A 24595-nucleotide genomic window follows, 5' to 3' on the forward strand; every position below is an offset into this window, starting at 1 on the left:
AACACGAAAAGCGTACAGATAAGAAACAGAGTCAATAACACCTGAGGAAAACACCAAGGGGAGTGACAGATATAGAGGACGAAATCAGGAAGGTGATGGAGTCCAAGTGAGTGTCATGAGGCACCGGTGCGCATAATTTGTATTTGTAACTAATTTGTAACTGTCTTGTTCAGGGGCGGAACAACAGATTTGAACCTTGTCAGCTCGGGGATTCAATCTTGCAACCTTTCGGTTACTAGTCCAATGCTCTAACCACTAGGCTTCCTCCCGCCCCAATGATGAGACAACTGGCGCCGGAGAGGGTGCCTGAGCTGGAATGTGAAGCTAACTGACGCTGTCTAGCTTTAGAAAACCCTGAGTAGATCTAGCTTCCTTCATAGTATAGTATACCTGGCATACTACAAAGCAGGATCAAGGAGTTAGCCAGCTAACTAGCCTAAATATTCTGGGGGGAAAAACAGGTATTTTTGAAAGATAAGCTTGAAATGGGCAATCTCTAATTGACTCAACAACAAAAAACATATCTAAGTTTAACTTTCTTACTGAACTGGAAAATCATCAATTATTTCTCGCTATTTATCAAAGTTATCTGGCTAACTTATTGCTCCTGCTTTGTAGTGTACCCTGCAGAACTAATAACATAGATTTCTGCAACCTACTTCAGGTCGGTTAGTGAGGTCAAGCCTACACTGATATATTTAACAGTGTCAAGAGCACGTGTGGAGAGGTAGCATACCAAATTTACATCACTCTAATAGTCAATCAATGTTAGTATTTTTGGTGTGCCAAAATCCTGAACTATCCTAAATTCAGGACCTTAATTAAGAGCTTGGTTGTGGAGGAATGTAATATTTTTTGGAATGTATTGCCTTTTGATTAATTACTATGTATGTTGTTTCTTAATCTTTTATTGGCTTTCATGATATAGATCTAATTTCAAAAATAGATTAGCTAATCTCAATATGACTTCATAGAAATTATATATAAGGCTAAATAGATAACTAGATTAGTAAGGAATGCACAATAATATCCAGGAGTATATATATATATATATTTTTTTTTTACCTTTATTTAACCAGGCAAGTCAGTTAAGAACATATTCTTATTTTCAATGACGGCCTGGGAACAGTGGGTTAACTGCCTGTTCAGGGACAGGACGACAGATTTGTACCTTGTCAGCTCGGGGGCTTGAACTCGCAACCTTCCGGTTACTAGTCCAACACTCTAACCACTAGGCTACGCTGCCGCCCCAAAAAGGTGGAAAGGACTATAATTTGTTGGTATTTCTTGAGAGAGACAACGATAGGGAGGAGGTCAGAGACCTGGCAGTGTGGTGCCAGGATAACAACCTCTCCCTCAATGTGAGCAAAACAAAGGAGATGATTGTGGACTACAGGAAAAGGAGGACCGAGAACGCCCCCATTCTCATCGACAGGGCTGTAGTGGAGCAGGTTGAGAGCTTCAAGGTCCTTGGAGCTTGAAGCACCATCAAACTGTCATGGTCCAAACTAAGAGGTTGACCGATTATGATTTTTCAGATAATCAAATAATAGACTTAATTATAATATAATAAACGCACAGAAATACGAGCCTTAGGTCATTAATATGGGCAAATCCAGAAACAATAATTTCGAAAACAAAATGTTTATTCATTCAGTGAAATACGGAACCTTTCCGTATTTTATCGAACGGGGTGGCAAACCGAAGTATAAATATTGCTGTTACATTGCACAACCTTCAATGTTATGTCATGATTATGTACAATTCTGGCAAATGAATTACGACCTTTGTTAGGAAGAAATGGTCTTCACACAGTTCGCAACAAGCCAGGTGGCCCAAACTGCTGCATATACCCTGACTATGCTTGCACTGAACGCAAGAGAAGTGACACAATTTCCCTAGTTAATATTGCCTGCTAACATGAATTTATTTTAACTAAATATGCAAGTTTAAAATAATATACATATGTATTGATTTTAAGAAAGGCATTGATGTTTATGGTTAAGTACATTTGTGCAATGATTGTGCTTTTTTCGCAAATGCGCTTTTGTTAAATCATCACCTGTTTGGCGAAGATGAAGTAGGCTTTGATTCAATGATAAATTAACAGGCACTGCATTGATTATATGCAACTCAGGACAAGCTAGTTACACTAGTAATATCATCAACCATGTGTAGTTAACCAGTGATTATGTTAAGATTGATTGTTTTTTATAAGATAAGTTTAATGCTAGCTAGCACCTTACCTTGGCTCCTTGCTGCACTCGCATAACAGGTGGTCAGCCTGCCATGTAGTCTCCTCGTGGATTGCAATGTAATCGGCCATAATCGGCATCCAAAAATGCTGATTACTGATTGCTTTGAAAACTTGAAATAGGCCCTAATCAATCGGAAATGCTGATCGGCTCTGCCGATTATTCGGTTGACCTCTGGTCCAAACACACCAAGAGTTGTGAAGACAGCACGACAACGCCTATTCCCCCCCAGGAGACTGAAAAGATTTGGCATGGGTCCTCAGATCCTCAAAAAGTTATATTGCTGGTCCATCGAGAGCATCTTGACTGGTTGCATCACCGCCTGGTATGGCAACTGCTCAGCCCCCGACCACAAAGCACTACAGAGGGTAGTGCGTACGGCTCAGTACGTCACTGGGGCCAAGCTTCCAGGACCTCTATAACAGGCAGTGTCAGAGGAAGGCCCAGAAAATTGCCAAAGACTCCAGCAACTCTAGTCATAGACTGTTCTCTCTGCTACCGCACGGCAGGCGGTACCGGAGCGCCAAGTCTAGGTCCAAAAGGCTCCTTAACAGCTTCTACCCCCAAGCTATAAGATTCCTGAACAGCATAATCAAATGGCTACCCAGACTATTTGCATTGTCCCCCCACCCCCATTTTTACGCTGCTGCTACTCTCTGTTTATTATCCATCCATAGTCACTTTACCTCTACCTACATGAACATATTACCTGAATTACCTCGACTAACTGGTGCCCCCGCACATTGACTCTGTACCGGTACCCCCTGTATATAGCTTCGCTACTGTTATTTAAAAACAATTTTTTACTTCAGTTTATTTTTGTAAATACTTCCTTAACACTTTTTTTCCCCTTAAAACTGCATTGTTGGTTAAGGGCTTTGTAAGTAAGCATTTCACTGTAAGGGCTGCCTACACCTGTTGTAATCGGCGCATGTGTCAAATTACATTGCATTTGATTTGAGACTGGTTTGTTCAGCCAATGGCAAGCAATAACATAGATCAAAGCAGATGATTTTGAATGTGCTGTTTCCATATGTGAGCCTTACTTAAACATGATTTCTACACACTTTGAATCACCTGTATCCTTTCTCTCCCCTCTGGTCCATGCAGAATTCCCTCTCAGCCCTAGCCAGCCTCAGTGTGTCTTTATTGCCTACTCCAACGTGACCTGCTACTGGACACCTGGACAAGGCTCTCCCTCAGACACGCGCTTCACACTGCAGGTCAACATGTAAGACACGTGCTACGACATCTACGACACAAGTTAATGGTTGTGATTGCATGAGGCCCCTTAGACAGAGGAAGAGGCAGTATTTGAATGCCAATATATCCTTCAAAATGCAGTGTGCCCTGACTGAAGTAAACAAAGGACGGCTGACATATTCCAGCAGTTGCGCAACCACAGAATGATTCATTACATTTCGGAGGAAGCTGGTGGGAAGAGCTATAGGACGGGCTCAATGTAATGGCTGGAATGGAATTCTTGGAACAGAGTCAAACATCTGGTTTCCGTATGTTTGATGTGTTTGACACCGTTCTATGAATTCCATTCCAGCCATTACAACGAGCCCGTCCCATAGCTCCTCTGTTCTATTTCAAAGAGTGCTCTACACCTTGACATCAGCATGCCTTTGTTTTCTCCATGACCACAGGCTGAATGAGGATATTTAAAATATTATTCATAGAGTTCATTAGTTATATTAATGGCAAAGCTCCCAGCATAAGTTGCCTAATGTCTACCCAAACGCCATTCTGGTGTTTCAACTTTATCATTGTGTTTCATCATGTGTGAGTCATATTTGAGTTTGTAATGGTTATTTCCCTGGTTTGTACTTAAAAATGACGTTGTAACATGTTTATTACACAGATCTGTAGAATAATATATTCTCAAAGTTGGTACTCATGAACCTTTACATATAGATCATCTTATTTCATCATCAGGCAACATCAGGCGATACACCTGACTGCAGTGTAATGTGATTTGAGGTTTGGATTGGGTTGTTCTGAGGCTGACACAGTGGAGATTCATTGTGCAGGAAACTATTCAGGAAACAAACAAAATGATTTTGTGTGTTTGTGCCTGCAGAACCGGATGCGATGACCCTGTGATCCATCAGTCCCAACTGTGTCAGACTGTTACCCAGACCCACTGCTCTGTTGACGTGACCTATCTGAGCCGCTGCTACTGCATCAGGGTCCTGGCCGACAGCCCTTACACAACAGCCAGCTCACCCAGCCTCTGCCTCAATGCCATAGACGCAGGTAATACACAGTGTCATACAATAGACTATACAGAATGAAGGATCTTCATTTGATCACCCTGTTGCAGGAGAATATTGGAAATGTAAACCTTGTCGTTTATTTTAAGTTTAAAATGGCTTCTAAAGTTTGTAAGTTCCGCTTTTAAATTTCTGAGTTGATTTTCCCTTATGAAAAATGTATCAACCATTACAAAAATGTCCATTAATTACAAACCACATAATAATTCACATTTCCTATTGCTACAGGATTATTTTTCTGTTGTAGCAAACTGGCTCAAATTAAGATCCTACATCTGTACGCACATGTTTTACACACATCGTACTTTACATCTAACCCTTTGTCTTTTTCTCCCCCCAGTGAAGCTGCCCACCCCTGTCCTCTCCAATGTGTCAGCAGTGAGAGGCAAACCCAGATGCCTGAAGCTGCAGTGGACTACCAATACCAGCTTCCCGGTGACCAGAAAACATATCTCCAATGGTGCTCTGGACTTCCAGGTGCAGTACAGCACAGAGGAGCAGGTGTGTGGCCCACTGTCATCTCCAATCTATCAGTTACTGTAGGACTATGTAATGTATACAGTGTGATGTGTATAATATATGTATATCTACAGCGGGTGTTTGGCGTTGAAGTTGTTATCCGTTTTTTCCCTATATATTGCCATCAGCCTGAGCCCAAGACAGTGAAGGTGGACCTGAGACCTGAGAGAGAGCAGGGTCTCTTTTCTGCCTCCACGTGTCTCTTCTCCGCCTCCACTCTATATACAGTGATGATGCGTTACCGATACAATAGTACCCTCAGCCACTGGAGCGACTGGAGCCCAACACAACAGCAGTGTACAGAGGTGGCAGGTGAGAGTGAGTGAGTGTGTCAGTGTGTGTGAGTGTGTGAGTGAAAGAGAGAGATCTAGTGGTCTAAGCCGTGGCCTCCAGACCGAAAACACATACAGTGGGATACAAAATTACTGGCAATGCACAAACAATACTTTAAAATATATAATTATAGTGATAAACTCAAAATAATGTACTTTATTAATGTTTCAATGGAACCAACCAAAATCATACAATTATTTAATGCAAAATACATTTCCCCAAAGTCAAGGTTTCATAATTATTGGCACTCCTCATTTAGTACTTAGTTCAACCACCTCTGGCAAGGATAACAGCATGGAGTATTGTCCTGTAATGTCTGACAAGGTTAAGAAACACATTTGGAGGAATTTTGGACCATTCCTCTATGCAGATCCTTTCAAGATCCTTCACATTCTTGGGTTTGCTCTTATCAACTGCCCTCTTCCACTCAGCCCACAGGTTTCCGATTGGATTGATGTCCGGTGACTGAGATGGCCATGGCAGAACATTGATTTTGTTGTCACAGAACCATTTCTGTGTGGATCTTGAGGTATGTTTTGGGTCATTGTGTTCTTGGGAAGTTCACCTACGGCCAAGTCCCAGCCTTCTGACAGAGGCAACCAGATTGCCAGCCTTAATTGCCTAGTACTTGGTGGAATTCCTTATGTCATCAGTCTTAATCAGTGCCCCTGGACCTCTGGAATTAAAACATCACTGACCCACCCAAAACATCACTGACCCACCACCATATTTCACCGTGGGTATGAGGTGCCTCTCCTAGTATGCATCTCTGTTTCGACGCCAAACATGCTGATGCTGTATCTGACCAAAACGTTCAATTTTGGTCTCATCTGACCAGAGAACCTTCTTCCAGTCATAATTTAAATGACGTTTGGCAAACTCCAAGCGCTTGCGTCTGTGATTTGGGGTCAGAAAGGGCTTTCTTCTGGCAACCCTTCCAAAGAGCCTGTGGTTGTGGAAGTGGCGTCTGATGGTGCTTTTTGAAACCTGGTGACCCCAAGACGCCACCAAGGCCTGCAATTCTTTCACAGTGATTCTTGGGGATTTTTTGCTTTTCTCACAATCCTCCTCCCTATCCTGGGGGGCAAAATGCATTTGCGTCTTCTACCCGTGAGGTTTTCAACTGTTCCGTATCTTTAGATTTAAAAATAATAATTGCTCTAACAGTGCTCAGTGGTATATTCAATCGTTTGTGGATCTTCTTGTAGCCATTACCAGATTTATGAAGGTCTACGACCATCTGTCTCTTTTGAACTGCTAGTTCTTTTGTTTTCTTCATGGTGTTGGATGACAGAGGGATACTGCATGTGTGTTACCTTATTTTTATATCCTAGTGAAACAGGAAGTGATTTAATGGCTCAATATAGTTCCTTAAGACTTAGATAAACTTAAATAAGTGGAATTTAATTCCAGGTTTAATTTTGGTAGACGTTATTTACAATAATCTTTCAGGGTGCCATTAATTGTGAAACCTTGATTTGGAGGTCATGGATTCTTTATTAAATCAATAATTGATTTTGGTGGGTTCCATTGAAACATTAATAAAGTACAGTATTCTCACATGTTGGTATCTTGAGTTTATCTCTATAATTATATTGTTTATATTTTTTAAAGTATTGTTTGTGCATTGCCTGTCATTTTGGAGCCCACTGTGTACAGCTGCAGCATGGATTCCAATGCCCTACTCCTTTAGGAAAAAGAAAATAAGAAAAAAAGAAAGCGAGGAGAGGGAAACCATGTGACATGAGAGAGTTTGATGTGCTTTGTAGTAGAAAAAGAAAAGAAGGGATGTAGAGTAGAACATTATATTGTCAGCGTAGTGTGCTTTGTTCCTAGGACTATGAAACGGTCAAGGAACAATGATCTGGGAATATCTTTTATCACATCAAATCTAAAACTGCTGATAAACCTCAGTTCCTCCTATTCCCCTCATATAGATCTGTGTGGCTTTTCAAATGACTAATTTTACCTGTTAGAATCATTTTACCTGTTAAGCTAGAACAGAAGTTGATTTCTAGTACATTCTAGCTCCTGAGTGGCGCAGCAGTCTAAAGCACTGCATCTCAGTGCAAGAGGCGTCACTGCAGTCCCTGGTTTGAATCCAGGCTGCATCACATCCGGCTGTGAGTGGGAGTCCCATAGGGTGGTGCACAACTGGCCCAGTGTCATCCAGGTTTGGCTGGGGTAGACTGTCATTGTAAATAAGTAACTGACTTGCCTAGTTAAATAAAGTCAACAAAAACATTCAAATGAAGGGAAGAGGAAATTCAACAAACCCTGAAGAGTTGTATTCATGATCATTTCATGACCGTTGGTTGGAGAGGGAGGTAGTGGCAGTGTAGCTTCCCCTTAGCACATGAAAGGGGCAAACTGCATTTTAAATTAATGATATATACCCAGAGATTTTTTTACGAATTTAACTTATGCCTCATGAGCTTAGTTCAACTAACCCCATAAGAACCCAAAATATAAGCTTGTTTAACTCCTTAAACTATGTAATTGTAAACAAACACTGTATATCCTCAAAACATGGTTAAAACTATAATGTTAATATCGTAAATGGTCAAATCAAATCAAATTTATTTATATAGCCCTTCGTACATCAGCTAATATCTCAAAGTGCTGTACAGAAACCCAGCCTAAAACCCCAAACAGCAAGCAATGCAGGTGTAGAAGCACGGTGGCTAGGAAAAACTCCCTAGAAAGGCCAAAACCTAGGAAGAAACCTAGAGAGGAACCAGGCTATGAGCGGTGGCCAGTCCTCTTCTGGCTGTGCCGGGTGGAGATTATAACTGTTCATAAATGACCAGCATGGTCAAATAATAATAATTACAGGCAGAACAGTTGAAACTGGAGCAGCAGCACAGCCAGGTGGACTGGGGTCAGCAAGGAGTCATCATGCCAGGTAGTCCTGAGGCATGGTCCTAGAGCTCAGGCCCTCTGAGAGAGAGAAAGAAAGAGAGAATTAGAGAGAGCATACTTAAATTCACAAAGGACATCGGATAAGACAGGAGAAGTACTCCAGATATAACAAACTGACCCTAGCCCCCCGACATATAAACTACTGCAGCATAAATACTGGAAGCTGAGACAGAAGGGGTCAGGAGACACTGTGGCCCCATCCGATGATACCCCCGGACAGGGCCAAACAGGAAGGATATAACCCCACCCACTTTGCCAAAGCACAGCCCCCACACCACTAGAGAGATATCTTCAACCACCAACTTACCATCCTGAGACAAGGCCGAGTATAGCCCACAAAGATCTCCGCCACGGCACAACCTAAGGGGGGGCGCCAACCCAGACAGGAAGATCACATCAGTGACTCAACCCATTCAAGTGACGCACCCCTCCTAGGGGCGGCATGAAAGAGCACCAGTAAGCCATTGACTCAGCCCCTGTAATAGGGTTAGAGGCAGAGAATCCCAGTGGAAAGAGGGGAACCGGCCAGGCAGAGACAGCAAGGGCGGTTCGTTGCTCCAGAGCCTTTCTGTTCACCTTCACACTCCTGGGCCAGACTACACTCAATCATATGACCCACTGAAGAGATGAGTCTTCAGTCAAGACTTAAAGGTTGAGACCGAGTTTGCGTCTCTCACATGGGTAGGCAGACCATTCCATACAACTGGAGCTCTATAGGAGAAAGCCCTGCCACCAGCTGTTTGCTTAGAAATTCTAGGGACAATTAGGAGGCCTGCGTCTTGTGACCGTAGCGTACGTGTAGGTATGTACGGCAGGACCAAATCAGAGAGATAGGTAGGTTAGCAGTAAAACCTTGAAATCAGCCCCTGCCTTGACAGGAAGCCAGTGTAGGGAGGCTAGCACTGGAGTAATATGATTTTAAAAATGGTTTCTAGTCAGTCCATAGCTCTTGTCTATGAATTTGAGAGTGGTTACGTTTCTCCAGCCCCATCACTCAATTGTTTAAAGAAAGCAGGGTGACCACTTTGTTATTGTTTAAATTGCAGAATGCCCCTTTAAAAGTCACACGCTAGGTGAAAATGAAAACCAAGCCAAGTTGGCCATAGTGTGCTTCCTCCTTGGCTGCACAGGCTTGTGGGAAATGTTGTCTGGGCAGACCATAAATCATATGTAGATAAGAACATAAATTGTCTGCTTAAATGAGCACATTATTGTCCATGAATCTTTTATACATCACCTTACATGTGTGACAAGGTTTTTGAATGGATGTGGTTAGGAGTGTGTTCTAGATACTAGTGAGATTTGATTGTGTTCTCCCCTCTAGCACCCTCTAGTGTCCCTCAGCTATGGAGGACCGTTCAGCTTGTAGGTGGAGCAGACCTGAGACGAGTGACTCTGCTGTGGAAGGTAAGGTGGCACAGAGGAGGCTGGTGGGAGGAGGTATAGGAGGACGGGCTCATTGTAGTGGCTGGAATGGAATGGTATCAAACGCATTAAATATATGAAAACCACGTTTGACTCAGTTCCATTTCAGCCATTACAATGAGCCCACCCTCTTATAGCTCCTCCCACCAACTTTCTCTGAGGTGACACTGGGGCTAGTTATTCTGCTCTCTCAGGTCTATTCCATTGTAAAGTGTCTATATGGATATTCTTCTATAAACATTCAGTTTGAGTTGTTGTTGTCCTTGCGTGTCTTGCAGTCCCCACCCAGGAGTCAAGTGAAATGCTCAGTCCCATGGTTTAACGTATCCTGCTGTACTGAGGGTTCCCAGAATGCACTGCATACATGGGACTGCAATGCCCTGAGTGTGTCCGACACTTCCTGTCATCTGACCCTTCCCCCTGAGCGCTGCTCCTGCACACTGAGCATGTCCAACCCTGCCGGCATCTCTCCTCCAGCTACCATCACAATCCCCAGCACCACGGACACAGGTACACAGACTCTGACTCTATTTGACCATTGACGTCAATAGCATTGCGATATATTAAGACGATAGCATTGTGTGGCAGTGTATATATTGATATGACTTTGAACAAATGCCCAGAAACTTTTGCATCATTTTAGTTGTATTGTGTCCAATGCATATCCTCTGTAAAATGAGAGTATAACTTACTGATGGTATGATCACCAGCACCCAAGGCTCTGGTGGATGTCAGTGTCACAGCATTGGATGATTCCAGACTGGAGGTACAATGGACAGCTCTAGAGTCCCCATCACTAAGCAGCTTCCTGGTGGAGTGGTGGGCTTTATCTGAGACAGCTAGCTATACTCCATACTGGCAAAGACTGAGCCACAATGCAAGCAAAATTATAATCACAGGTAAATGGGTTGATTGTATGCATCATTCAGCTAGTTAATTGTCATGCCTACGACTAGGACACATAGTTTTCCCTGATCAGGTCACATGTCACAGGGCCCTCCTACTCTATGTGTGCCGGGGGATGTTGTAGTGGTTGTCCTGCTGCCCCCGCCACGACCAGGTATGCCCCTGGTGGCAGTGGCCTCTCCTATCTATTTCCCCATCTCATATTCTAACCTATACCTGTCAATATAACTTCCAAATACTCCACAAAATATGGCCAAAAAACAAAGTGGATAATATCCACCACTTAGTAAACTGAAAATGACAGAACATTTATTGTGGGTCTTACTTTTCCTCATCATGGCACTCTTGAAAAAAAACGGAGAGATGAACTTGTTGATCCTTTTACACCCTAATGAAGGCTTGTACCAAACCCAAACACTTAGGCATTTCGGGTTCTGTTTTTTATTATACCGTATAAAAACATGACAAACCAAAATGACAAGACAATAAAGGCTTTTTACATCATCCCCCTTCAAAAATACATTTTTCACTTACTAAGTTGTGGACATTATACTTTTTGTTTTAATGCCAGTCATAGTCCACCTTTTTGCAAAGAGCACCTTCTACCAAATTTCCAATGGCCTTACAGCCTTTACCAGTGGAGGCTGCTGAGGGGAGGACGGCTCATAATAATGTCTGGAATGGAGTCAATGGAGTAGTATCAACCAAATGGAAACCATGTCTTTGATGTGTTAGATATCATTCCTTTGTCCCCATTCCAGCCATTATTCAAATCAACTCACATTCTATTGGTCACATGCACATATTTAGCAGACGTTATTGCTGGTGTAGCGAAATGCTTGTGTTCCAACAGTGCAGTAATATCTAACAATTCACAACAATACACACAAATCTAAAAGTAAAAGAATGGAATTAAGAAATATATAAATATTAGCACTAGCAATGTCGGAGTGGCATTGACTAAAATACAGTAGAATAGAATACAGTTTATACATATGAAATGAGTAAAGCAGTATGTAAACATTATTTAAATGACTAGTGTTCCATTATTAAAGTAACCAGTGATTCTATGTCCATGTATATAGGGCAGCAGCCTCTAAGGTGCAGGGTCGAGAAACAGGGCGGTAGCCGGCTACTTATTATCACCCGTCCTCCCCTCTCAGCAGCCTCCACTGGTCTTTACCCATTTGAGTGCAGCAGCACATTGCTTTTTCTACCCTAAAAATATGTACTGAACAAAAATATAAACGCAACATGTAAAGTGTTGGCAACATGTTTCATGAGCCTAAATAAAAGATCCCAGAAATATTCCATACGCACAGAAAGCGTATTTCACATCCGTGTATTTGAGCATTTCTCCAATGTCAAGATAATCCATCCACCTGACAGGTGTTGCATATGAAGAAACTTATTAAACAGCATGATCATTACACAGGGGCACCTTGTGCTGGAGACAATAAAAGGCCACTGTAAAATGTGCAGTTTTTTTCACACAACACAATGCCTGAGATATCTCAAGTTTTGAGGGAGCGTGCAATTGGTGTGCGAACTGCAGGAATGTCCACCAGAGCTGTTGCCAGAGAATTCAATGTTAATTTATTTACCATAAGCTGCCTCCAACGTCGTTTTAGAGAATTTGGCTGTACGTACAACCGGCCTCACATCCACAGACCGTGTGTAACCACTCCAGTTCGGACCTCCACATCCGGCTTCTTCACCTGTGGGATCGTCTGAGACCAGCCAGCTGGACAACTGATGAAACTGTGGGTTTGCACACCCAAAGAATTTCTGCACCTACTTTTAGAAACCACCTCAGGGAAGCTCATTTACATGCTCGTCATCGGGATCTTGACTGCAGTTTGGCATCGTAACCAACTTCAGTGAGCAAATGTTCATCTTCGATGCCCACTGGTACCCTGAAGAAGTGTGCTCTTCAACTATGAATCCCGGTTTCAACTGTACTGGGCACATGGCATCGTGAGGGCGAGCGGTTTTCTGATATCAATGATGTGAACAGAGTGCCCCATGGTGGCTGTTGGGTTATGGTATGGACAGGCATACACTACGGACAATGAACACAATTGCATTTTATCGATGGCAATTTAAATGCACAGAGATACTGTACCATGACAAGACCCTGAGGCCCCTTGTCGTGCCATTCATCCGCCGCCGTCACCTCATGTCAGCATGATAACGCACGGCCCCATGTTGCAAGGATCTGTACACAATTCCTGGAAGCTGAAAATGTCCCCGTTCTTCCATGACCTGCATCCTCACTAGACATGTGATTTCCTCATATGCAGTGTAACTCAGTAAAATCTTTGAAATTGTTGCATGTTGCGTTTATATTTTTGTTCTGTGTAAATAAATCAAATGGCCTATATTTGGTGACGTGATCAGGAAAACCTCTGGGGCCCAACTTTTACAGTAGATGTTGTATCTACAAAGACTTAACAGACAAGTATGTTTTGTTGTATGGGATTACATTCTGACGATGGGTGTGAGTAATGTGTGACCAAATACCCATTGTTGTCAGAGGGCGTGTGGCCGAAACTGTGCTACAAAGTGACTGTGAGGCCTGAGTATGATGCAGAGACTGGGGAGGAGCTGTCAGTAGAAGCCTACACCAGGCAAGAAGGTCAAACACACACACACACCACAACAACTTACTTTATATCCTAGGCTTTAGCTCGTTCATTGATTTGTCAATAGCTGCCACCATAATGAATAACCTTTTATGTGTTGTACACCTTTTCACTCACCCTTTTACACGGACTCTTCAGCTCCCTCTGCTGGCCCCAAGCCAGTGGTGCAGGAGCTGAGCAGCAGTGCTGTTGTCCTGCAGTGGGAGCCTGTTCCTCTGGAGCAGAGGCATGGCTTCATCCGCTACTACACCCTCCACATCCAGAGTGAAGAAGAAACTCCAGAGGTTGTAGTGGTGCCAGGAGACAGCCTGAGGTACCAGTTGAGTGGTTTGTCTGGACTGTACAGGATCCACATGGTGGCTCACACTGATGCAGGAGGGAGTCCTCCTGGTCCAATGCTTGATGTGGCTGTAGGTGAGGACTAATACAGGCTGACATGTTTTAACTGTTCTACTGACCTACCTCCATTGGAGTGGACAGTTGTTCATTCATTTGTGTGTGTGTTCCAATCTAGGGGGCGTTGTTTTGGTGGACACCATCCTGTGGTGTTGCATTCCTACAGTGCTCACCGTCATGATACTGCTGAACTGCCTACAGCGGAGACAGAGGTGAGAGAGCCACAGAGAGGGAAGCCTACTAGTAGAGGTCTTGAAGTGGAACTCTCCCCATGTCTTGCCTGCTGCACTTTTCCAGACTCACATGTATCCCTGGCTGATTAGCAGCAGACTGCAGATGCCTCCACTTATTCTGTGAGTCTGATAACAGTGTCTGTTCTCTGCAGGATAAAGCAGAATCTCTGGCCTACAGTCCCTGACCCTGCACATAGTAGCCTGTCCACCTGGAACACAGAGACTAAATACACCACAGTCGTTTTCACTGGGGGGGTGAGTACTTTTATGATCCTTCCCATCCGGAATCCTCGGGACGTCCCTACCCCATTAAAGTTTACATTTAAAATGGTTAAGGTTAGAGTAATAATACATTTTATTTTAAGTGCTTTTCACGACACCCAAAGTCACTTTACATACACAAGAAAATCAGAAGGATTAAAGGCAATGAAATCACACATTAAAATAAGTAAGTGTATAAAAGTACACCAAACATGATGACAGACTAACCATGGAGAACACTAGACATGATGACAGACTAACCATGGAGAACACTAGACATGATGACAGACTAACCATGGAGAACACTAGACATGATGACAGACTAACCATGGAGAACACTAGACATGATAACAGACTAACCATGGAGAACACTAGACATGATGACAGACTAACCATGGAGAACACTAGACATGATGACAGACTAACCATGGAGAACACTAGACATGATGACAGACTAACCATGGAGAACACTAGACATGATGACAGACTAACCATGGAGAACACTAGACATGATGACAGACTAACCATGGAGAACACTAGACATGATGACAGACTAACCATGGAGAACACTAGACATGATGACAGACTAACCATGGAGAACACTAGACATGATGACAGACTAACCATGGAGAACACTAGACATGATGACAGACTAACCATGGAGAACACTAGACATGATGACAGACTAACCATGGAGAACACTAGACATGATGACAGACTAACCATGGAGAACACTAGACATGATGACAGACTAACCATGGAGAACACTAGACATGATGACAGACTAACCATGGAGAACACTAGACATGATGACAGACTAACCATGGAGAACACTAGACATGATGACAGACTAACCATGGAGAACACTAGACATGATGACAGACTAACCATGGAGAACACTCAACATGATGACAGACTAACCAGGGAGAGCAATACACATGATGACAGACTAACCATGGAGAACACTAAACATGATGACAGACTAACCAGGGAGAGCAATACACATGATGACAGACTAACCATGGAGAACACTAAACATGATGACAGGCTAACCATGGAGAATACTAAACATGATGACAGACTAACCATGGAGAACACTAAACATGATGACAGGCTAACCATGGAGAATACTAAACATGATGACAGACTAACCATGGAGATCACTAAACATGATGACAGGCTAACCATGGAGAACACTCAACATGATGACAGGCTAACCATGGAGATCACTAAACATGATGACAGGCTAACCATGGAGAACACTCAACATGATGACAGGCTAACCATGGAGAACACTAAACATGATGACAGGCTAACCATGGAGAACACTAAACATGATGACAGACTAACCATGGAGAACACTAGACATGATGACAGACTAACCATGGAGAACACTAGACATGATGACAGACTAATCATGGAGAACACTAGACATGATGACAGACTAACCATGGAGAACACTAGACATGATGACAGACTAACCATGGAGAACACTAGACATGATGACAGACTAACCATGGAGAACACTAGACATGATGACAGACTAACCATGGAGAACACTACACATGATGACAGACTAACCATGGAGAACACTAGACATGATGACAGACTAACCATGGAGAACACTAGACATGATGACAGACTAACCATGGAGAACACTAGACATGATGACAGACTAACCATGGAGAACACTAGACATGATGACAGACTAACCATGGAGAACACTCAACATGATGACAGACTAACCATGGAGAACACTAAACATGATGACAAGCTAACCATGGAGAACACTCAACATGATGACAGGCTAACCATGGAGAATACTAGACATGATGACAGACTAACCATGGAGAACACTAGACATGATGACAGGCTAACCATGGAGATTACTAAACATGATGACAGACTAACCATGGAGAACACTAAACATGATGACGGACTAACCAGGGAGAACACTAGACATGATGACAGACTAACCAGGGAGAACACTCATCATGATGACAGACTAACCATGGAGTACATGATGACAGACTAACCATGGAGAATACTAAACATGATGACAGACTAACCATGGAGTACACTAGACATGATGACAGACTAACCAGGGAGAGCAATACACATGATGACAGACTAACCATGGAGAACACTCATCATGATGACAGACTAACCAGGGAGAGCAATACACATGATGACAGACTAACCATGGAGAACACTCAACATGATGACAGACTAACCAGGGAGAGCAATACACATGATGACAGACTAACCATGGAGAACACTCAACATGATGACAGACTAACCAGGGAGAGCAATACACATGATGACAGACTAACCATGGAGAACACTAAACATGATGACAGGCTAACCATGGAGAATACTAAACATGATGACAGACTAACCATGGAGAACACTAAACATGATGACAGGCTAACCATGGAGAATACTAAACATGATGACAGACTAACCATGGAGATCACTAAACATGATGACAGGCTAACCATGGAGAACACTCAACATGATGACAGGCTAACCATGGAGAACACTAAACATGATGACAGGCTAACCATGGAGAACACTAAACATGATGACTGGCTAACCATGGAGAACACTAAACATGATGACAGGCTAACCATGGAGAACACTAAACATGATGACAGGCTAACCATGGAGAACACTCAACATGATGACAGACTAACCATGGAGAACACTCAACATGATGACAGGTGTCGTGTATTTGGCTATGCCAGATTAAGTGATATGACATGCTATTCTATAAAATGATTTCTCTGTAATTAATATTACCTGATTAAGCTAATCAGGTAGATAATTAACTAGAAAATCGGGGCACCACGAAAGAATATTAATAGAGCTGTTATTTTCTGAATAAACTCTTAAAGACCTGGTAATCTTTTACATCAATAGCAGTCAATTATTAATCGTCACCTTTTTAGTCTCATCTGAAAGTGATAAATTCTTGGTCATCTTCACGAACCCTGGCTAACAAGTTGAATCAGCAACACAACATTTTATTTAATTATTTATTTACTAAATACCTAAATAATCACGCAGAATGGATCATACATTGATTACAAATTATGTCATAAAGAAAACGTCCCTGGTGGACGGAACAGATATGACGGCTGAAAGAGCGGGAAGACTGAGTAACAAAGGGAGAAGCTATGCTTTCGTAAATACAGAATCTTATGCATTCTAAATAACCGCCTATTTGAAAAAGGAGAATGCAATAAATATTTACTCTGAGCTGCGCTTCGGTAGATTGGTCGTCGATGGAAGGCCGGTTTGTCCTTTATGGATCTCTGGTCCTCTGAAGAATGTCTAGTGGTGAAATGGATTGTGGTAGAATGGATACTCCGTCCATCCTCTCCTAGCCCACGTTTAGCGACTGCTACTAACTCAACGGCTAGGAGGTATCACTTTATTCACTTCTGGAGTGAATAAAAGTTCAAAATTCATATCAAGTTGATCGCCATCTTCACGTTGAAATTCGATGCTAATTTCGTTAGGTTATTATCTGAGCCCTTTCAACGTGGAGACCGTCATCCTCTCGTCCTCGGATCAGAAAGTTACATTTTCGTCAAGGACTTTATATAGAAGGGGAGAGAAGGGCGTGTTTCATAGTTTATAACCAATGTCTCTTCACATGGGCGGGGCCACTGAGTGAGCAGAGCTTTAACCTAAAATTACATTTGATCTTTTCACAAATAGTTTCATATTTAAATATTTAAATTGCACAACAATTCCATGTGAATCTGATAACTATAATGTGTAGACTTTCCAAGATACAGTTTATGTCATCCTATCATTAGTAAGAATGTCTCAGACGCCAACTGATCTGGCATCATATTCATTAAGTACCAATGCATATTTTCAACTGGTTGGATTACCGAAATATGGTTCCTTTCCCCCCAACTTTTGATGTTCCAAGACTCTATGTGTTTAACAAATGCTTTTCAAGAGTCCTTCTGTAGAGTCAAGAGTGAGGAAAGGGAGAAAGGTATTTATGGGGTGGGGTCATAAACCTCACTCACAGACCAACGTCATGACAGTCCCCCCATGTTGGGTTCAATCTTGAGATTAACCTGCATGTTGGGGGTGATCTTAAATAAATATTTAATTGTCACATACACATCTTTAGCTGATGTTATTGCGGGTGTAACAAAATACTTTTGTTTCTAGCTCCAACAGTGCAGTAATATCTACCAATTCACAAGAATACACACAACCTAAAAGTCAAATAATCTAAGGAATATACAAATATTACGATGAGCAATGTCGGAGTGGCATAGACTAAATACAGTAGAATAGAATATAGTATATATGTTAAAATTATTAAAGTGACTAGTGTTCCATTATTAAAGTAGCCAGTGATTTCAAGTCTATGTATATAGGGCAGCAGCCTCTAAGATGCAGGGTTACGTAACCGGGTGGAAGCCGCCTAGTGATGGCTATTTAAGTCTGATGGCCTTGAGAAGCTGTTTTTCAGTCTCTCGGTCCCAGCTTTGATGCACCTGTACTGACCTCGCCTTCTGGATGATAGTGGGGTGAACAGGCAGAGGCTTGGGTGGTTGTTGGCCTTCCTGTGACATCGGGTGCTGTAGGTGTCCTGGAGGGCAGGTAGTTTGCCCCCGATGAAGCGTTGGGCAGTTGCCGTACCAGGTGGTGATACAGCCCGACAGGAAGCTCTCAATTGTGCATCTGTAAAAGTTTGTGAGGTTTTTAGGTGCCAAGCCCCCAAAATTGGCCTCCTGAGTTTGAAGAGGTGCTGTTGCATCTTCTTCACCACACTGTCTGTGTGGGTGGACGATTTCAGATTGTCAGTGATGTGTACACAGAGGAACTTGAAGCTTTCCACCTGCTCCACTGTGGTCCCATCCATGTGGTTGGGGGCGTGCTCCATCTGTTGTTTCCTGAAGTCCACAAACAGCTCCTTTTGTTTTGTCGACATTGAGTGAGAGGTTATTTTCCTGGCACCACACTCCCAGGGCCCTCACTTCCTCTCTGTAGGCTGTCTCGTCATTATTCATAATCAGGCCTACTACTGTTATGTCATCTGCAAACTTGGTGATTGAGTTGGAGGCGTGCATGGCCACGCAGTCATGGGTGAACAGGGAGTACAAGAGGGGGCTGAGCAAGCACCCTTGTGGGGCCCCTGTGTTGAGAATCAGCGAAGTGGAGTTGTTGTTTCCTACCTTCTCCACCTGGGTGTGGCCTGTCAGGAAGTCCAGGATTCAGACCCAGGGCCTGAGCTTAATGATGAGCGTGGAGGGTACTATGGTGTTGATTGTTGAGCTGTAGTCAATGAACAGCATTCTGAAAAATCCACATCCAACCTGACAGAGTTTGAGAGGATCTGCAGAGAAGTATGGGAGAAACTCCCCAAATACAGGTGTGCCAAGCATGTAGCGTCATACCCAAGAAGACTCGAGTCTGTAATCACTGCCAAAGGTGGTTCAACAAAGTACTTACTAAAGGGTCTGAATATTTTTTTATATTTACATTTGCTACAATTTCTAAAACCCTGTTTTTGCTTTGTCATTATGGGGTATTGTGTGTAGATTGATGAGGGAAAAAACTGTTTAATCAATTTTATAAATATATATTTTTTACCTTTATTTAACTAGGCAAGTCAGTTATGAACAAATTCTTATTTACAATGACAGCCTAGGAACAGTGGGTTAACTGCCTTGTTCAGGGGCAGAGTGACAGATTTTTACCTTGTCAGCTCAGGGATTTGATCTAGCAACCTTTTGGTAACTGGCCCAATGCTCTAACCACTAGGCTACCTGCCTCCAATAAGGTTGGAACGTAACAATATGTGGAAAAAGTAATGAGGTCTGAATACTTTCCGAATAAATAAAATCCTTAGAAATAGGCTACAACACCAGAAAATACCATGATTTGGCCACAGGGGATCATTAGCTTCATTTAAAAAAAGATGTGGATTATTTTAAATCACATAACCTACAGTCTGAAGGGCCCGCAATTTGTGCAGCTCATGCTGCAAATACCAAATAGATCATTGTTGAGTTATGACTGTCAGTGAAAAGCAGAGATCCAGCCAGGCATATCACAATATTTAAAAATACAATAATGGAAAAACTGTTTTAAAAGCAAATGGCTATTACTGTAAAAAGATGACATTGAAAAGACTCCAATTTGTCTTTTAGTTATCAAAATGATTAAGTTAATTGAGCAAACAGTAGCTATCTTATTGGCACCAGCGGAGAACATCGGCCATATCCCCTGTGAGTGTGCATATTCACTGTCTTTATCATTGGGTCAGTGACACTTTTGTTTCTTGTTGGACAATAATTTCCTCCTTCAGGTAGATGGACGTCATATTGTATTCGTGTCGCCACTTTTCGTCGGCCGATTATATGGATCAGACAACATGGTTTTTATTGATCTGTTTGTCAGTGTCAACAGAGTAAGCTACCCTGTAATTGTTGTAGTATAAAAATAAATGTGTGTGTGCACTTGGGTGTCCCGTACCATTAAGAAAGGGTGAGACTGTTGCAGCTGTTGGATAGATAGCCTCGACTTTGTTTTGAAAAGAGGCCAGAAAACTGACATAAAGGTCGATGGTGAAGTTTGTTGATGTTTGAGAAGAGCTCTCTTGGGTTTCCTTGTTCATTCCTTATGATGTTGGAGAAATAGGCAGATTAGGTTGTGGCAAGTGAGTCCTTGCAGTTGTGAATGTGGTCTTTGTAGGCCTCCTTATGGACAATGAGCCCTGTTCCGTTTGTAGAGCCGTTCTAGTTGTCATCCTGTGGCTTTCATGGCACACAACTCAGGATTGTACCATGGCGCTGGGATGTTGAAGGAGACCACCCTCCTTTTAAGGGTGAAAAGAACATCCAGGTGGGAGGATAGTTCACTGTTGTAATGAGCCACCAAGTCAGTCACTGCATGAGGGTCAGAGGGGTCATGCAGGTAGGGGTTAGGGTTTAGGGTAGGGACGTCACATGGATCCACAATTGCATACTTTTATATACCCGATGGCAAAATTGGACTGTGCCCTAAAAAATGGAAAAACACATATCTGTGTACATATCTGTAGACAATGATCTCATTGAAGATCTCTGGAAGTCCACATAAAAATACACAGAGGAGGACTAATTTAGTGAAGCATTTTTGTTTGATTGATTACTCTGTATTGCACGTTTTTGCTATATTATTTGTCTAACCAATAAAACATGTTCTAAGTTCTTCTCTTTATTTTTCAGGATCTCAGAGGAGAGAACACCATTTCAAATAAAGCCCCAGTGCCCCCACTCCCCCAGCAGGGGGCAGAAAACTATTGATGTTGATTGTATGTGGTAATGTAATTTCTTATGACGTCTGAACCCTGTTCTTTGTTTTTCTGTTATATGTTCTGAATTTGTTTATGTTATAACACACTGTGAGGTTTTCATTGGCATCTGTACAGTACTTTAAATATAGTTTTTATCCAATCATGATTCATTGTGACCTGGCAAGTCAAAATAAGGCCACTTGCAAAGTAATTCAAGTAATATATGTTTCATCTGTTCTATATATATATCCTTTATATGCTGTAATATCGTATCATCTACTGATGCTACTGATGCGTGTCTTCGTATTTACTGCAGTTTCTTTTAAGAGCTGCTGTGTTATAGGAGAGGCTAGAAGTCTGTCAAACCAGGCTAGAACATCTAGCCCCAGGTCTAGTGCTGATGAAGAAACAAAAACACAAGTTATCCCAGTTCCTCTGAGTCCTACTGTTGCTTGGTGATGTTAATTCTACAGTCCCAGCAGGACTTATAAAACTCCCTTTGCTTTTGTAACTCATAGAGTTTTAATGTTTCCACATACTGAGTCCAGTACGCCCACACACACTTTTTTAGAGCTTTGAATAATGCCCACAACTTATGGCACATTTAAACCCAATTTTATTTTTACTATCCAGTGTCAACCGGTCAACCCCAGTCATGTGTGAGTCAGCATCCCTGGTGTTTTTTGCTCTTTCAACAGCGGGTACAGAAGGGGTTGACAGTTTGGGAGGATAGCATGTTGTTAAATACTGCATACTGAATTAAGGGTCCAGCTCTGCATGGTAAACTATGCAAATTATTTTCAAGAATGCAGTATTGGCTCAGGACAAGAAAACGCTGCATGCGATGCCTGCTGAGGTCTGTAGCCTACTGGCTTGAGTGGATGGAGTTTGGTTGTCATGCATGTCATGTCATAGCGACCTTAACCTAACACCTAGCGAGCTAGTCAAGAGTATACGACCTCATGGTGTCACAGTTAAGGTGTTGGCTACACAGTTACTGGACCCATGTTCGAGTCCTGATTGGGGTTACCCCTGAATTTGTAACGATAATGTTATTACAATGTTTAGAATTATATTTAGTAAATAATTACTTGCCTTGAATTCTGTGACTAATCACTTTAGACTAATCATATAACATATAAAATATATAAAAATGTCTTTATTATCAATATGTCACCATTAATGTAGAGTGCCATGGATTTCCCCCCAAAATCCCAGTAGACACTGATCTATGTAAATGCCCTAAAATATCCCCATAAGTTTTATGGCACATGTACACAGTCAGTCAGTAACACAGGCAACTCCCCAATAGTCAGCTGCTATTCACTGTGTGCACTGTAGACTACTCTGAGAAACGAACTGCTTTACCACCAGCAAGACTGACAGGGGATGGTGCAGAGCGCAAGGATGATTTCTGCTCTGCTTTCCTTTATTGTTGCTGTCAGTAGCTACAGTAGGTTTCCATCCAATTGGGAACAGATTTTCATTCAAGTATTTTAAAATCTGCATAACAACAATATGTGTATTTTCCCACAAGAGATGTTTCCATCATTTCCATTAACTTGTTGTGCAGAAAAGGCTGTGCATGATGACGTAGTGCACAAAAATTAATGTTTGCTGTTAAATTCCCATATACCAAATAAAAATATATAAGTTAAAGGAAAATTCCACCCCAAAACGTATCTGCTAACTTTCAAAATACAGAATACATCAGTTATGATCATATGATTCAAAATGCATCATAGAGGCTATATTTCTGTATTTTGAAAGTTACATATCTTGAAAACTTCATTGCTGAGATGCAAAACATTTTGAGACAATATCAACAATGGAAAAATGAAATTAATATTACGAGAGTTTTTGTGTGGAGTATTCATTTAACCTCTACGGGTTCGGTCCCCCTCCCCCCCTCCCACGGGATGGTTGAGCAAACGTGCTCTTATGTGATTAGCATGACGTAAATAACAAGAACATTTCCCAGGACATAGACATGTCTTATATGGGCAGAAAGCTTAAATTATTGTTAATCTAACTGCACTTTCCAATTTACAGTTGCTATTACAGTGAAAAAAATACCTTGCTATTGTTTGAGGAGAATGCACAACAACAAAAAACTTTTATCACGGCAACTGGTTTGACCTCTGAAGGTAAATAAAATACTTACGTTTTTGTCAATTTTGTAATCTTGCTCTGATTTGTCATCCTGATGGTCCCAGAGATAAAATGTAGAATAGTCTTGTTTGATCAAATCTATTTTATATTCAAATGTAGGAACTGGGTTCTACAGTTTGAATCCCTGCTGTGTCTGGCCCCCCTCACCCCATCTAGGTGTGTGAACGTTGGTGTCTTTTCTGTAGGGAAGCTAATTATCCATGATTTATGACATTCCTGGGAGTGTGTAAACTTAAATGTTGTATTATCATATCATTTTTGTATGTTCTCTATAGTTATAGTACTTGAAAAATTATAGTACTTGAAAAAGTATCAATTGACAAATTTGGCACATTATACAACATTTTGAATAGTAATGCAATGGTTCATTGGATCAATCTAAAACTTTGTACACACACTGCTGCCATTTAGTGGCCAAAATCAAAAGTGCGCCTAGAGTCCTACGTGTAATAATGGCCTTTCTCTTGCATTTCAAAGATGATGATAAAAATAGAAAACGCATGTTTTTTTCTTTATATGATCTTTTACCAGATCTAATGTGTTATATTCTCCTACATTACTTTCACATTTCCACAAACTTCCAGGTGTTTCCTTTCAAATGGTATCAAGAATATGCATATCCTTGCTTCAGGTCTTGAGCTACAGGCAGTTAGATTTTGGGTATGGCATTTTAGGCGAAAATTGCACACAAAAAAAGTGTCCAATCCATTTTAAATGGGTTTCCATGCGTTTTCAACTCTGCCGATGGTTTTGTCTCAAACTGTTGCATTATATAGCAAATGTACCCAGTCTAGTCTTGGCAGTGAGCTCTAGCCAACAGCTCGCAGATACAGTGCTGGTATAGCCTACATTATGATATTATGGATAAGAGCGGGATCATTTTTATTTCTCAAACTGGAGCCAATTTAGCATTGATCATGTCACCAGAATTAGA

At 41.8% G+C, this 24595-nt stretch overlaps 1 protein-coding gene across 1 annotated transcript; it reads left to right on the top strand.

Moving 5' to 3' along the window:
- The first annotated feature begins 3935 nt into the window (after nt 1-3935).
- Nucleotides 3936-23464, top strand: LOC124037053 (interleukin-6 receptor subunit beta). Its single transcript, XM_046351680.1, has 12 exons — nt 3936-4043; nt 4342-4517; nt 4875-5035; nt 5182-5365; nt 9633-9715; nt 10012-10243; nt 10444-10632; nt 13176-13277; nt 13423-13698; nt 13799-13892; nt 14066-14168; nt 21422-23464. The coding sequence occupies exons 1-12, from the start codon at nt 3988-3990 to the stop codon at nt 21497-21499; spliced, it is 1734 nt and encodes a 577-aa protein (XP_046207636.1). The 5' UTR covers nt 3936-3987; the 3' UTR covers nt 21500-23464.
- Nucleotides 23465-24595: the final 1131 nt, after the last annotated feature.

Source organism: Oncorhynchus gorbuscha, linkage group LG06 (assembly GCF_021184085.1).
Source record: "Oncorhynchus gorbuscha isolate QuinsamMale2020 ecotype Even-year linkage group LG06, OgorEven_v1.0, whole genome shotgun sequence".
In the NCBI taxonomy this organism is placed as follows: Eukaryota; Metazoa; Chordata; class Actinopteri; order Salmoniformes; family Salmonidae; genus Oncorhynchus; species Oncorhynchus gorbuscha.

Excerpts from the sequence above, each read along its gene's own strand:
- LOC124037053 (XM_046351680.1), top strand. The coding sequence starts at position 3,988 with ATGTCTACCCAAACGCCATTCTGGTGTTTCAACTTTATCATTGTGTTT. Across the intron at positions 5,366-9,632 it reads GCAGTGTACAGAGGTGGCAG|CACCCTCTAGTGTCCCTCAG; the intron begins GTGAGAGTGAGT and ends TCTCCCCTCTAG. Across the intron at positions 13,893-14,065 it reads TGCCTACAGCGGAGACAGAG|GATAAAGCAGAATCTCTGGC; the intron begins GTGAGAGAGCCA and ends TGTTCTCTGCAG.